Source organism: Ixodes scapularis, unplaced genomic scaffold (assembly GCF_016920785.2).
Source record: "Ixodes scapularis isolate PalLabHiFi unplaced genomic scaffold, ASM1692078v2 PGA_scaffold5__190_contigs__length_132052651, whole genome shotgun sequence".
In the NCBI taxonomy this organism is placed as follows: Eukaryota; Metazoa; Arthropoda; class Arachnida; order Ixodida; family Ixodidae; genus Ixodes; species Ixodes scapularis.
The window spans coordinates 130,044,081-130,058,800 of NW_024609880.1; the positions used below are offsets into that span (position 1 = coordinate 130,044,081).

At 44.3% G+C, this 14,720-nt stretch overlaps 1 protein-coding gene across 1 annotated transcript in view; it reads left to right on the forward strand.

Annotated features, from left to right (window-relative positions):
- The window catches only part of LOC8030432 (presenilins-associated rhomboid-like protein, mitochondrial), a 19,307-nt gene extending 6,065 nt beyond the window's left edge, over positions 1-13,242 (forward strand). The window contains exons 5-9 of the mRNA XM_029984522.4: positions 8,228-8,377; positions 10,764-10,834; positions 11,536-11,637; positions 12,635-12,732; positions 13,049-13,242. Coding sequence (XP_029840382.2) covers positions 8,228-8,377; positions 10,764-10,834; positions 11,536-11,637; positions 12,635-12,732; positions 13,049-13,142 — 515 coding nt within the window. The 3' untranslated portion in view covers positions 13,143-13,242. The remainder of the gene's footprint in view (positions 1-8,227; positions 8,378-10,763; positions 10,835-11,535; positions 11,638-12,634; positions 12,733-13,048) is intronic.
- Positions 13,243-14,720: the final 1,478 nt, after the last annotated feature.

The window sequence follows — 14,720 nt, forward strand, 5'->3', positions numbered from 1 at the left end:
CAGTATATACCAGCAAGGCAGAATGCAGCGCAAAGTTTTATCTGTGTACATAAATTGTAAAATAAGTTATAGTCATTTTTATCAGGAGCACACCGACTTTGTTTAGGAAAACTATCGTTAGGAAACTAATGTAACACTCAACATTTTTCTATTCTATATCTGCTGCAGAATGCCTGGAGAGTGCAACTATGAAAACAAAATTTCTCAAAAAGTAATTTATGTTAACATCGCAGTGAAAAATCAAATGATGTTTTTGCCTTCTATGTTGTCCACAAAATCTTAACATCTTTTATAAAAGACATCTACAAAGTGAAAAAACTATTTCACAGTTGCATTGCCCATGAAATTCCCGTTAGGAAAAACAATGAGTGAGCCTTGCCCCATTAGCAAACGATAGTTTTCCTAAAGTGAAATTTATGACAAAAAATGGAATGGAGAAAAATGCGTTCAAAGTGTTCCAACCCCTGCTTTTTCCTTAGCATTGGTGGGCCGAAAATAATTTATAAAAAATTAACTACTCAGTGTGAACTAATGAAACTTTGTGGGAATACGCTCTGGATGTTGGTGTATGTAAATATGGCATTTTTCAAAATCAGCTTTTTTGCAGAAATTGCAGAAATGCAAACTCCGGGCTTTCAGCATCACTGCCAAGCACGCATGCTTGGGCAGTGCAAGCACTGTTCAGGCCACATACTTGCCCTTGTAGCATTGGCTATGTCTAGACTTAAGAGGGGGCGCACCTGAGAGCCCCATAGAGAATACATGAGGTTTCTCACCAAATTAAAAAAATTCTCACATAATAACGGCTGCGTGGATCTTCTTGAAAATTTCGGCTTTAAAGACATTGAGTCATTATCGAGACACTAAGTGCAACAAATGTTTCATCATAAATTTAATTATATTCTTTAAAAAATGAAAATGGTCAAAATCGGCTAATTCGGCACTCTTGCGTTCGGAGCGAATTTACAAAATTATCTAAATTCAAACATAAGAATTATTGCGCTTAATGTCTTTTAAATTTATAACGGAATCGAATAATATTCAAATTATTCATGTAAGTCGATTTCTTCCGTAACTACAGCAAATATAAAGAACCAAGGTGTCGGTGCTTGTTTTCGTCGTTTTTAAGGTACCTCTCTCTCCCGTGCGGTGGCGCTCGCTGTCCACGAAATGCGAAATCGTCCGTTCGGAGATCGGCCGGATCGGCACTGTGCGAGGTGTTCTTCCGCGGCCGTATTCCGCGCCCGTATCCTGTTTCATTCTGCACGCCGAGGCGTCAGTGTGCGTGTCTTGCTTTCCTGGTTCTCGCTGGGTAGGTCTCCGTGTTTTCGCAAGTGGCAAATTCACCTTGGAGCTATGGGTCGAAGACAACCGTCCTGTGGCAAGCGGACCGCGAGGTGTTCCACAACCTCGCGGTCGTCAACGCGTTGTGCTTGTTTCTAATTTTTTTTTTCTTTTAAAAACGGGATTTTTTTTTTTTTTTTTTTTGACGCAAAGTTTTATTTTATTGTTATCCTTCACACAAACGTCCTTCGGCCTTGGGGTCGTGGAAATCGGGGATGAAGCGTGCACAGAGTAAATCGTTGTTTGCCTCCTTTTTATTTTTCACGGACGTCCTGTGACCTCCGTACGGTTCGTGGTCACCGCAATCTAATGCGGGGAAAAACGGGTCGCCTGCTCTGTAGTCAGGGTATTCCTAGGGGAGGGTGATAACTCGCTGTTCTTCTAGAAATTCACATATCACCCAAAAAGGTGACATGGGTAATGATTACGGTATGTTTTTTCCGGTGTTTATTTTTGAGCGAAAATCGCTGCATGTTTTTCGGTGCTTATTTTTTAATCACCAGTGTATTATGGGCTGAACGTCTTGTGATGACGCTAAAAAGCATTGATAACCAAAGAAAAATGCGATTGGACAAGAACATTTCAAATTTCCAATTCTATTCACATATCCATTACGCTCTTCTCGTGGGAGCATCTATCCTGACGAAAAATGCCTAAGTCATTGAGCTGTGAACGCATACTCAGTGTACAATCTTTCGGCCTAGAAAGGTATTGCGCACGCTCGAACGCGCTTCACAGCCCACTAGACGAAGTTGGTGGCACCCAGAAGGCGAGTTTTTGAATGGTCTGTAGTAGGCAAAAGAAACAAATAACAATCAACGCATATCAGCTCTTCAAGCGAAGAGGCGCGTTTCTAAGGTCAATGGTTCGGACGGCACTAATGTTGTTGGCGTTGTCGTAAGATGACGTCAGTTCATACGAACTGACGTCATCTTACGTGATCACGTGACACAAACACGTCATCTTACATGATCTCGTTACACGAAATGACGTCATCTTACGTGATCACGCTGCACGAAATGACGCCATCTTACGTGACCACGTAACACGTCATCTTGAAAGTCAACCTCTCCCCACAGCAGCGCGCTCCGCGCTTTCCGGGCCCGTGCAGTGCTGTAGTCGAAAGCAAGCTCCCTATGGCAAGCGAAAGCTTCTGAAGTCTCACATTGAGAATACTCGCAAGCGACCGTCTGTGGAAGCTTCGCACGTTGAGGTTTTTGTTGAGATCGAGCCATCGTGTTCCATTAACTATAGTTGAAGTTATCGTTCAATAAAGCCCTAAAAAATATGAATGTAGTTGGTGCAGACATCAAGATCTAATCAAAAATGCGGTTTGACGTCGTTTAATTAACGTGTATATACAGGTGTAGAGAAAAATGAGTTATTTGTGCATAGATGTTTAAAAAAGTGTTTATTATTCGACATAGGACTTTGGGAGAAGGATGTGTTCAGATTTTTCTTCATGAGCGCAAATATACCTGACGCAATAAATAGTGACGATTTCATCGTCCCAGTGGTGAGCAGGTGATTTCTTGCTCGAAACAATGATGCCATTTCATAAACCAAGTTCTGTGACATATGCTTTTCCAATGTCTGGTCACTATTTTGTAAACCTTTCAGTCCAAACGAGTATACTTCTGTTTGTTTTTGTTGGCCTAGGAGGGGGTCACAGAGCCTATCTTTTTGTCTTCCTCTAGGACAGACGTACAGAGTTATACCGCAACACGCATCTGTGGAGCACACAGAGCTATCGCTCTCCTGTTGGCGGTACAGCAGACGACACAGCGCAGCTCCGTAGTCTATCGAGGGCACGGCTAGCCGCGGCCCGTAGCGCGACCGTTCAGACTAGGGAAATGGTTTTGAAGAACCGAGAAATGGTATCTTGTGTACAATAATCACATGTCGTTAGTATACTAGTATTCTACTTGCTAAGCCAAATAAATATTTGCAGCTTGTGAGAATATGTTTGCGTGACGATTTACCGTTCACACTCCTGACGGCGAATCCTTCATGTTCGTGGCTCGCAGTTATCGGTACCCCCTCGGAGTGACTTCACCATATATATTTTTTTCTTGCTTGCAGGACATCATAAAAATCACAAACACGCGAGAAAAAAAAAAATCTTATGAGTACGCGTGATTTTGAGCTTCGCAGCTCTAAAGATGCCTGGTAAATGTCGTCCAGCTTGGGAAGAAACTAATCCTTTTTGTTGGAGTTTGACTATCGTATGCTGGCAGCTCGTTTCCGGTCTGTTTTGTCTATATTCCGTTTCACCGTAATTTGGCAACCCTCAGTCAGAGCTGCTGTGAGGGAATCACAGTCGCGGAGCAAAGCACGTGACAGCTACTTTTAGGAGGAGTACTATGGCACCTGCAGCGCGTCTCCGACCTGTGTGTTTAGCGTCTTATGCTGGCCATACATCAAAAGTGGTCCCGAAGTGCAACAAATGACGTCACAGAAGACGGAGTGTCACGCTGTTGCATCTCGCGATCCTGGCAATTCATCGTAGAAATGCTGGCGAAAACCACGAGGGAACACGAGTGTCGCTGTCGTCATGGCGTCCCAACGAAAAGCAATTATACAATTTCGACGTTTTTGTAATTCGGTAATTTAAATTACTGTATACAAGTTTTAAGAAAGTAAAGACATCATAACCAAATAGGAACTTCTGTGCTAAAACATGCAGTGCGAAGTGAAGACAACTACTATCTTTTTTTTTTTCTTGATGTCCACAAAAAAAAGGCTATGCAGCATCGATCCTACCGTTTTTTTGTTGTTTTTTTTCGCACATTATGTGATGTCCTCTAACACGAAAGTACCGACGTAAAAGCGCTGTAGAGACAATATAAAAACAAAAATTTAAGTGAATCGAGCTTTGTAGTGGAACGGAAAAAAATTAATAATTAACGACTTTTTACGGTAAACACTTCACCTCTAAGTAGATCTTCAAAAAAGTGACGGTTACGCGCTTTCATGCCCATTTCAACAAAGTTGGGAGAACGATGTATTGCATCTTGTGAATAGACATGTGGAGCAGCATGTTTATGTTAGAGGCATTGTGTGTAATCGCTGCGCAGTACCTGCCAAAAGAAGATATTATTTGGGCACAGTCTCAACCGTTTCCGTCTGTGTGTGCTACGAATACAGCAACTCTTTTCGTAGAAGTGATGAGGAAATGGCGTGCCCTTGATGATACGATTATGATTATGAAATAAAATTTTTAATCAGCCAATAATTGCGACCTGTCCGGTCGCCTGGAACCCGGACAACAACTATAGTCGGTTGCAAGCTAAGAAAAAACCGGAAATGCCTCTCAGAGGAAAATGTAATCCTACGCCGAGAAACGCCAGCCAATCGTTTTCATGACGTCACGATGCCGTGGACCAATCGCGATCCTTTTGAAAAAAAAAAAAAAAAACTCAACATGGCTGCTGGCCTTAGCAACGCGACGCTAGTTTCTCGTGACAATTATTCTGCTTTTTTGCACCGTGTTTTACGTGCCCGAGGTTACGCCACGAAATCTTAATGGTATCGGCTTGCGTTTGCAGCAGTTTTTGCGCGACAACGTGAGAATCCAGCGACGCTATCGCCAACGAAAATTTCGAAGCGGGCGCAAGGCTTAGCACTGCTGAGAGCTGGAAGACGGTATGTTAGACAGTATCTTGGACAGAAAATGAATTGGGAAGACGGTACATTGTACGTGACTTTCTTTCTTTACTAAACAGCTATTTCGTTGACAAAAACATATTCTAACTTATTTAAATGTCCTGAATGAATTAAATAAATATTGTAGTAATTTAAGACACGTTTCCTGGAGGAAGAAAAAGCAACGTTGCTAGCGAACTACTTTCTCGACGGTGGAGGCACTTCAGATGGGCGCAGTGCGCTTGTGGGTGGAGCTAAAAGATTGTTCTTAGCTTGCAACCGACTATATCGTTCTCTGGAAAGTTCATTCTAATATTTACACGTTTTGTGGAGTTCATCGAGCAAATAAGAATGTTCCAAAATGAGCTAAACCTACACGAGTTCCCGAATCCAACACGGCGCTTGTGAATTTTAGCGCCGTAGATAGTTCTGCGAACAGTGTATACTTCTGTGCAAATATTCGTCTAACAGTTTTGCAACGTTGGAAAGCATCGGAATGATTCAGAATCACTGCGGAGTTGATACTCGGGAAGATAAGACGGGCACTTGGGAGAAACGGACCGTGGCATTTGAGACAGGGGCACAACCGGGGGACAAACGTGCTACAATACAATCGCATACCCTTCCAAGGTCATCGCTTGGGCGACCGCGCGCGCGCCCAAGAAACCTTTTTTTTCTTCTTTTTAGGGGTGGTGGGGGTGGGGGGGGTGGGGGGAGGGGAGTGGTGTAGGCGCTGATTGTCTTCCTCCTTTGTGGCTTTTGACAGACGCACAACGAGATTGCCAGAACAAGCGCATGATTCATTTCTTTCGATGGAGGCGTTCTGTCTGTGTATGCGAACATAATTTTTTTCCCCTTTTAGTAGTTATGTTGTTCTTGCCTTGACTCGGGTCCCAGTGGGTGCGTTGTCGTTGTATGCCCACTATTTTTTTTTTTTTTTTTTTTTAGTTTATGGTAGTTTTTGCGCTGATGGGGTATCAAGGTAGACAAAAAGAAAAAAAAAATGAAATAGCGCCTCGACAAAAAAAAAAAAGTTGTTGCGATCAGGAACGTTTTCAAAGCGATTTTAGGAGCCTGCAGTGTTACCACAGGTGCAGGATTGAGAGCGTAACCCACGCACTTGAAGAGAAGGGGAAGCTCTCGTCTTATTGGAACTCTCTTTTATGGGTTTCCACGTCGCGATTGTCCTTCAAAATTAACTGTCATTTATTTCTCGCTCGTGGCTTCCAAATACTGGAAGCCACGACTCGAGCCACAATAGTTTTGCGAAATCAAGGTTTCGCTGAAATGGATAACTCTCACGTACAGTTCGACGCGCAATACCTTTGCCGTATTGACTCGCGAGAGATGCCCCCAACACGGCTGAGTATGGCGGTGCTCCAGACCTAACATCTAAATTTTGTTGCCTTACCTGTTACTATTTCGCGCCCATTTTGAGCCATATCAAAATGAAAGCGCATGATGAAATAAAAGTGACACTCGTTTTCCGCTCGATGGAAATTTCACGCCAGCTCGCTGTCTTTGCTGGTACCTTGAGCGTTTCCCAGCGATGCGGAGAGTTAAAAAAAAAACAAAAAAAAACACGTACGATGGCATCCTTTGCACACTCATTACTCCTATAACACTGAGCCGCCTCGTATCCTTTTGTTTTTCTTTCATGGCACTAATTTCTTTCTGCGCATTACGGCTGTTACGACGCTAAGTCTGTCTGCCCTTCGAATTTGAACTTAGGCTCAGATCAGGGACGAACCAGTTTAAATCAGGAAAATATAATCAACACTGTAGCAAAGTAAATCTATCATATCGATCGGAAATACGATTTGGCACATTCCATCTGAACACATATTGTGCACAGCGAATGCAATAGCGAGTCAGCGTGCAAAACGCCGCCACACTGAGCTACCATAATATCTCAGCGATTTTTGCATAGCACCGAGCACGGAAAAGAGAAAACAGTTATTCATTCACATAAACGAAGCAAATTTATTTAAAGCCCGGACACTCCGTACGTCCAATCTAGCTAAGGTTATCAATAGACTCGACCATGTCATTTGTCGAAACAGATAAAAGACGTTGGCAAAGATGATTAGACTGAATAAGTGAATCTAACGCACGTATTTTACCAACCGACGGTCGCGCGCCTTCAATACCCTTTCCAATTGTCATTGCGCACCTTGGACACACTTTGGGAAGCAATGCATATTTACATCCCCGCCCGAGGTCTCCATTGAACGTGTAGTGCTGACCCAAATAAAATGCTAACCTGACTCAATCGCTCAACGCAAAGGACGATTTCGAACAGGCGGTACTGTAGGTCACTTGAGATAAAAAAAAAGAAGAAGAAAAACAAGCTATAGAAACGAGCGTCGTAAAAAAGGGGACCGGCATTTTTATTCCTACCTCCGAACAGAAACGAGCGCCACCCACTGCATCACACAGCGCAGAGGCCGGACTCGGCCACCGCGCGTACATACCAAGCCCGCGCGAGGGAGGGAGAAACTTCCTTTGCCGGGAGAACACGGCACATTTCGGGATCTATTTCACGCAGCGGATAACACGGGCCTTTTCACACCTCGATACTGGCGCCATCTAGAAGTTGCGCGTTCAACCACGTTTCGAGCCGCGCGCCATCTGGTGGCTGAAACGGACGAATAAATAGAGGTACCGCGCCCTCTTAAGCTGAAACGAAGTATAGTTAAACCAGAAGCAGAGCACAGTGAGGTCACACAAAACTTCAGAGGTTGCAAAAGATTAATAAAGAAAGCGCCGCAGCCATTTCAGGCCCGGTCGTGCGTCATGAAGGTCCTGGTGATGTTGCAATGAGACAATCGCATCTGGGCAAGAAGGATTACCTTCCTCTTGCTATTTATATCGTTGAGACGTCAAGAATGGAGCAGACAGTTAGTCCACAGTCCTCCTCTTCTTCTTGGTTCCTTTAAATTCTTCACTTACTTTTTAACCTTAAATTTGTAAGGAAACTGATCTGTGCAATTATAGTGATGTAGCCAACAAAGTTCCATTCAAATTTGCATACTATGTAGGGCAAACTAATTTATAATTTTGAAAGGAAAACTGTTTCTGCTCAACTTCCTCGGTGTTCGTTTGAGCAGCCACTGAAGTGACTTCCAGGTCAGCCGCACGATTACTCTTGTGTCGCAATTTCTGCTGCGTTGCGGTAATGTAACGACAGTGCGTCTCTGAAGGCTGGGCTTGTGTCTGTCTTTGGCCTGGTGTGCAGGATCCGTGTGTCTTCCAATGTTGCTGTCGACGTTCAGCCACTCTTCCCTGGTGCACCTGTGTGCCAACATGCTGGTGCTGACCAGCTTTGCACCAGCGGCTGTGGCACTCTGGGGCAAGGAACAGTTTGTGGCTATGTACCTGAGTGCTGGTGAGACATCCCTTGTCGCAGTGAGCCTTCGTGTTTGGACATAGCCCACCGTAAATCATCATCATCATCATCATCATTTATTATTCCTTGAAGGCCCAGGGGGCATTACACAAGGGAGTGAACACTTAAAAAACAAACAAGTAACAAAACTATTTATCTACGAAAACATGCTGTAATCTAGTTATGGGTTAGAAAAAATAAGCTAATGGCTGCAGAAAATTTCTTAGTATCAGATAAGGTAACAATTACGTCAGGCAGTGAGTTCCAGTCGTCAATGGCCAATGGTAAAGTAGACATTTGGTGAGTGACGGTTGACGATGAAATCGGACGGAGTTTACAAGAATGGTCGAGGCGAGGGAAAATGCGGTAAGGAGGTGATAACAAACTTTGTCTGAGATGACTGTTGTAATAAAAAATCCGATGAAGAAGAGAAAGACGAGACACCCTGCGGCGGTGAGAAAGAGTGTCAAGGTTAGCTGATTGGCGAAGTCCTGATATGCTTGCGTATGGGGAATAGTCGGAATAAATAAAACGGAGGGCCCTGCTCTGAACGGATTCCAGGTTGTTAGTTAGGTATGCCTGCCACGGTGACCATATGGAAGAAGCGAATTCTAGTTTAGTTCTGACCAAGGTAGTATAAGCTAGTTGTTTTACGGCGGATGTAGCTTGTCTGAGGTTACGGCGAAGAAATCCGAGAGTGCGGTTAGCATCGGCGATGACAGTTGTTATATGAGTGGTCCATGACAGTTCAGATGTCAGATGAATTCCTAGATATTTATACGATGAACAAGCAGTTACTGGGGTGCCAGAAAAGTGGTAAGAGGAGGATAGAACATGTGAACTGCGGGAAAAAGATAGTGATTTACATTTATTATAGTTTAAAGCCATTTGCCATTTATGACACCACTGAATTATAAGTTGGAGATTGTTTTGCAAGGTTAGCTGATCGTGGCGTGAATGAATGGGTCTATATATGACACAGTCATCGGCGAACAAACGTACTTCAGAAGTGATGCCATGGTGGAGATAATTAATGTAGATTAAAAAAAGAAGGGGGCCAAGAACGCTTTCCTGAGGGACGCCAGACGTTACTGCGCTTGTGGTAGATTTTATATGGTTAATAGAAGTGTACTGGGTGCGATTAGTAAGGAATTCAGAAATCCAATTGACTATTGAGGGGTGAAGATTAATATTCCTTAGTTTTATTAAAAGACGTTGATGAGGGACCCTGTCAAATGCTTTGGAGAAGTCAATAAAGATGGCGTCAGTTTGAACATTGGAATCGAAATTTGAGTAAACGTCAGTTAGAAATGCTGTTAGCTGAGTTTCGCATGAGTAGGACTTGCGAAATCCGTGCTGGTGCTTGAAAAGGAGGTTATGAGAGTCTAGGAAATTTGTTATGTTAGAATAGAGAATGTGCTCCAAGAGTTTGCATGAAACGCTGGTGAGCGAGATGGGACGATAGTTGCTGATTAGTTGGCGATCGCCTGTTTTATGAACGGGTATGACGTTAGCAACTTTCCAATCTGATGGTACTTCAGAGAGTTTAAGAGATTGAGAGAATATGTCGCAGAGGAAAGTGGAAGAAATGTATTTAGTGTTTATTAATACCTTAGAGTTAATTTGGTCATCTCCGGAGCTGGAGGACACCTTTAGTTGATCTATAGCCTTAAGTACTCCAGTACGGTCAATTACGATAGGATCCATGAGAGGGTGAGTGGATTGGCACGAGTCGGGAATATTTAGTAAGTCCTCGTTAGTATAGATGGAGCAGAAAAAATTATTAATAGCAAGAGCGCCGTGTTTATCAGAAAGCGGAAGTCCGTCGTCATCTACAAATTGCAAAGGAAGTGAAAGTGCCGGATTGATTATTTTCCAAAACTTCTTTGGTTTCGTGGTTAGTATGTTGGGGAGGTCGATACTATAGAATTATGCCGATACCTAATGCAAAAACTATAAGAATGCCATGTGTCCTTTCCGTCTTCTACCCAGCCAGATTGGTTGAAATGCCCGTTGAGAATGGCCGGTTTGTCGTCTGCTATCAGGATTAGACACATGTTTTTTTTTGTTTTTTTTTACCACATTGATTTTGTTGAAATGCTTGGATGCATCCAGGTGGCACTGCAGTCGAATAAAATAGCGCCACCCAAAGAGCCCTCATTGGAATGGTCTATAGGTCCTTATGAACCACCAGCCATCTTGAAAAGTGAACTTAGTCCTCATATACACTTTGCATCAATTAGGTCCGGCATCGCTGAAGGTCTGCTGAGCTATAGTGCAAAAAGACGCTTTGAAACATGAAGCTCCTTGATATAACCATACTTAAAGTTGCTCCACTACTAATCATATAGTAATTTATGCCCATTGTTGTCTCTGTTTTTCACAGGTGTGTTGTCCTCCTTTGCCAGTTATCTTCACAAGGTGGCAACAAAGCGGCCAGCGATGTCCTTGGGAGCGGTTAGTCTCGTGTCGTGAATGCGCTAACGTTTGCTTGCTCTTGCGACCTAGTACAAAATCTTGTGAAGAGTCAGGAAACAGATCACCAACCTTGCAGCAAAGATTTGTGGTGCTCGTAAAGATGGAGTGGGCACTGCAGTGTTCGAGTACTATTCATGTACATCTGTCACTTCTTGAACCATAGTCTTAAACTAAGCACATGCCACTGAATGAACCAAAAAGATCAGATTGCTGGGTGTAGCACGCTGGCATTTTATGTGGAAGTGGTCGTCTTACATGGCCATTAAAGAATGACTCACAAACTTAATCTCCCGCAAATCAAAATGTTTGTTTTGTATGATCTTCTCACATGTTACAACGAAGAAAAGGAGTGACTATGAGGGGAAGGCGTGGCTGGGGGCAGGGCACAAATGAAAAAAGCTAAAGGGGGAGAACATGAAGCACATATCCATTCAAATTTATGTTTTGACCAAATTCGACGTCAGATTCTGCATTTGAGTCGTGCTATAGTAGCATTTATGCGGGTTTACAGTGCAGTTCTTACTTTTTGTTGTAGAAATAATTATGCCGATACCTAATGTAAGGAATCATTTAATTGTTGGTGATGTTTAAAGCGAGCTAATGCATTCCGAAAACGCTGCATTCCTCGCTTCGTTTGTCCGGACGGTGTCCAACGTTTGTTTCTGAACTCGTGCTGCCAGTCTGGAGCCATCCTGGCCGTGATTGCAGCCATGTGCGTCCAGTATCCAGATGCCCAGCTGGCCATCATCTTCCTGCCTTTCTTCACCTTCTCCGCCGGAATGGTGAGGCCCACTCTCTCTTCCCGAGAGGCTCGTTTGCACGTTTACGTTTGACTGCGACCGACTACGTGACAACTGCTTGGAATTAGGGGGTAAAGATGGCGGAAGCAACACACGGCAAATCCTGAGCGCTGACATTGGCGGTCCCGAGAGGAAGAAAGAAAAAGAGGGAGACAGAAGGGCAGAGAAAGAAAGCAAATGATAGGTTAGACGGAGTTGTTTTGCAGCAGGGATTTGAAGCTGTTTGAGTGCGTGTCAACTTCATTTGTTTTAAACAGTACACAACGCCAGTGTTTTCCGGCAAAGTAAACTAGAAAAAAAACTAGGCACGGACCGTACAGGCGACGTTTTGCTGCTCCCTTGTGTATATCAAGGCGTCGCCAGCATTATGGGCCCATCGGGACCACCCACTGGGACCCGCGTCTGTATCCTACAATTCTAGAGTGGCCAGAATGCATGGGACCTTTTGCCCCCTTATTATATTAACTCCAAGCTTGTGACTGCTTACGAGGAGATAGCGCATCAGTGCCATCCATCGGGTAGCCCAGGCCTAGTAGGTACGTCTGCGTACATTTCCTTATGCGTCATCCTTTCGCCGTGCGCTCAAAAGGATTCGGACAATGATGTGGCACCTCAAACCGGGTTCCTAGGCACTTCAGCTGTGACTTAGTGCTTCAACTGTGACCAGCCATGGCACCGCTCTTTTTTTTTCCTTGTGGTGCATAGTTTTTACAGAAGAATTTTGGCAAATGTTTAGTGAAACATTGTTCTTTTATGTATGCATAAAACTTTTTTAAAACTTGTATGCAATGATTTTTTTTTTTTTTTGTTACTTCTACATGAAAGAAGCAGGAAAGGGAATAAGAAACTTGCAATCTGGTTGTACCACACGAGCTTTACATGCGAACAGATCTCGTTTCCATGCAACAGTAGTTGCGAACCTGATGCCTGCGTTGAACAAGTTTGACACATTGAAAGCACTTGGTCGCGTCTCTGCCAGGCTTTGAAAGCGATTGTGACCATGGACGTGGCAGGCATCCTCCTCAAGTGGCAGCTCCTGGATCACGCGGCACATTTGGGTGGCTCCATCTTTGGCATGTGAGTGCCAGTTTGCAACCGGTTCATCGAACACTCTTTCTAAACCTTTCTCACAGAGCTTTGGTTTCAAATATGTTCTGGGGAAACTCTAAATGCCTGTACTTACCTGTCTTCATTCCTGTATGTTTCACGTTTTCATTTCCTTTTTTTATTTTATTTCATGAAAATTGTTGCATGTAGAGTAACACAGCTCTTGTTCTGTGCATTAAGATGTTTGTACGAATCTTCAGATGTAGACATTGATTGTGCAGTGTGTTGAAGAATGAGGGCACATTAGTAGCTGCATTGAAAACATATTTTTTTTATGTTGTTGCAGAGTCTACATTCTTTATGGGCAAGAGGTATGGAAGAGGAGAGAGGTGGTGATGAAGACCTGGCATGACATCTCTTTCTACATCAGGGGTAACTGAACCAGACATAGCTGCCCACTGCCTTGGCTAGTGGTAGTTTTCTCTACCTGTTTGCACACTTGGACTATTTTAGTAAAGACAGCAGCGATGAAAAACAAAACTTTTCTACTCGTCTTAGTGTGTGCAAGATTACAGTGTATGTATGCTTTGAACTGAGCTTTTTCCCCCAACTTTGAATGCTGAGAAGTGTTATGGTTACGATGATGATGCCATACTTCTACTCATACCAGAGAGTGTTACTTGAAAGAGCTCTGCCATGTGCTAAAAAAGCTCTAGAATCCGTGCAGTATTGTTGCGTTTGCAGTGTCTGCGCAGGTGCCTTACAGCAAGCAGACAAGGTGCCAAGAGTTTCAAAAAGCACTCCTGGTGCCTTGCCTGCTGCTGCCAGTTGCATCAAAAACTAGTTCTTCCTTGTCGCTTGGCAAATTTTTGCCTCCTTGCTGCTAGAGAAACTCGCTCATCATTGCTAGGCAAACATGCTCATTTCTAAGCACGTCGCTCCTCGGCGGTAAAACTAGGTTCACTCACTCCTCGTTGCTAGGCAAGCCCCCTCCTTGTATCTAGACAAGAGCTATGTTTCGAACGAAAATTCAGGGATTGGCGCCACGAGACTATTGTGGCACGTCGCCCGTAGCGCTCCAGACGTGGCAACGGGTGCTCGGAGCCACGGGACGCTCGTGGGCCGATCTCCTGCGAGTCGCCAGAAGCTGAATTTGCTTTCTCGGGGGACAGATCCGTGTCCAATCGCAAAACAAGGGCTGCCTTTCCCGACGTAACACCACACCGTTTCACTCCAACCGCAGCTACGATCCGACAGAGCAAATTAAGCAGCGTCAAAAGTCACGGCGCTCGCCTTCTTGGTGCATTTGATATCACCGGCAGCACTAATCACGTGCAGAAAAATGCAGGATTGCGGCGCGTCCACTGCGGACGATTGGTTTAGACGCTTATAGCAAACGTACAAAGGTGACAAGTGTCATGACGATGCACTTTTGGCACTGCCCGATTGACTCCGTCGGGTCGTAGCGTTAGTTGGGTTCAGAAAAGGACCATAGGCCGTGCAAGTTTGTTTCTCCTTGCGCACATTGTGCGTTTGTTTACCCCCAAAAGGGCACTCAGGCTTTCGTTTTCCCCCAAGCTCCACCGACGACGGCGTGCGCTTGGCTGCCTCGTCGTCGCTCGCTCCCTGGGTGTTTTTTTATATTGCCCTTTCATTGGCATACCCTGCTTGCTTTCCGACGTGCTAAAGACGCATTCTGGAACACTCGCTCGGCAAAATATGGCGCCCAAAAACGTTTCGGGCCGTGCCGCCTGCCGGCTCAACGCATGGTTTTAAGCTGGGCAAGCATTTGCTTCAAAATTGTTTGCCCCGCTATTTATCTACTACGTTCCAAATCTGCGGCGGTGTTTGTGCAGGCGGACTTTTAAAGGCTCAGCCTTCGAGAAAGCGACGGAAGGGTACTGCCTACTCCCCTACCACGCAGATAAACATTGTTGTGCGTGCAGTGTTTGATTCCCACGGTTGGGTAGGTCGCCTTTAGAGCGCCCTAGCAACACGCCGATACGAAGATAACGACA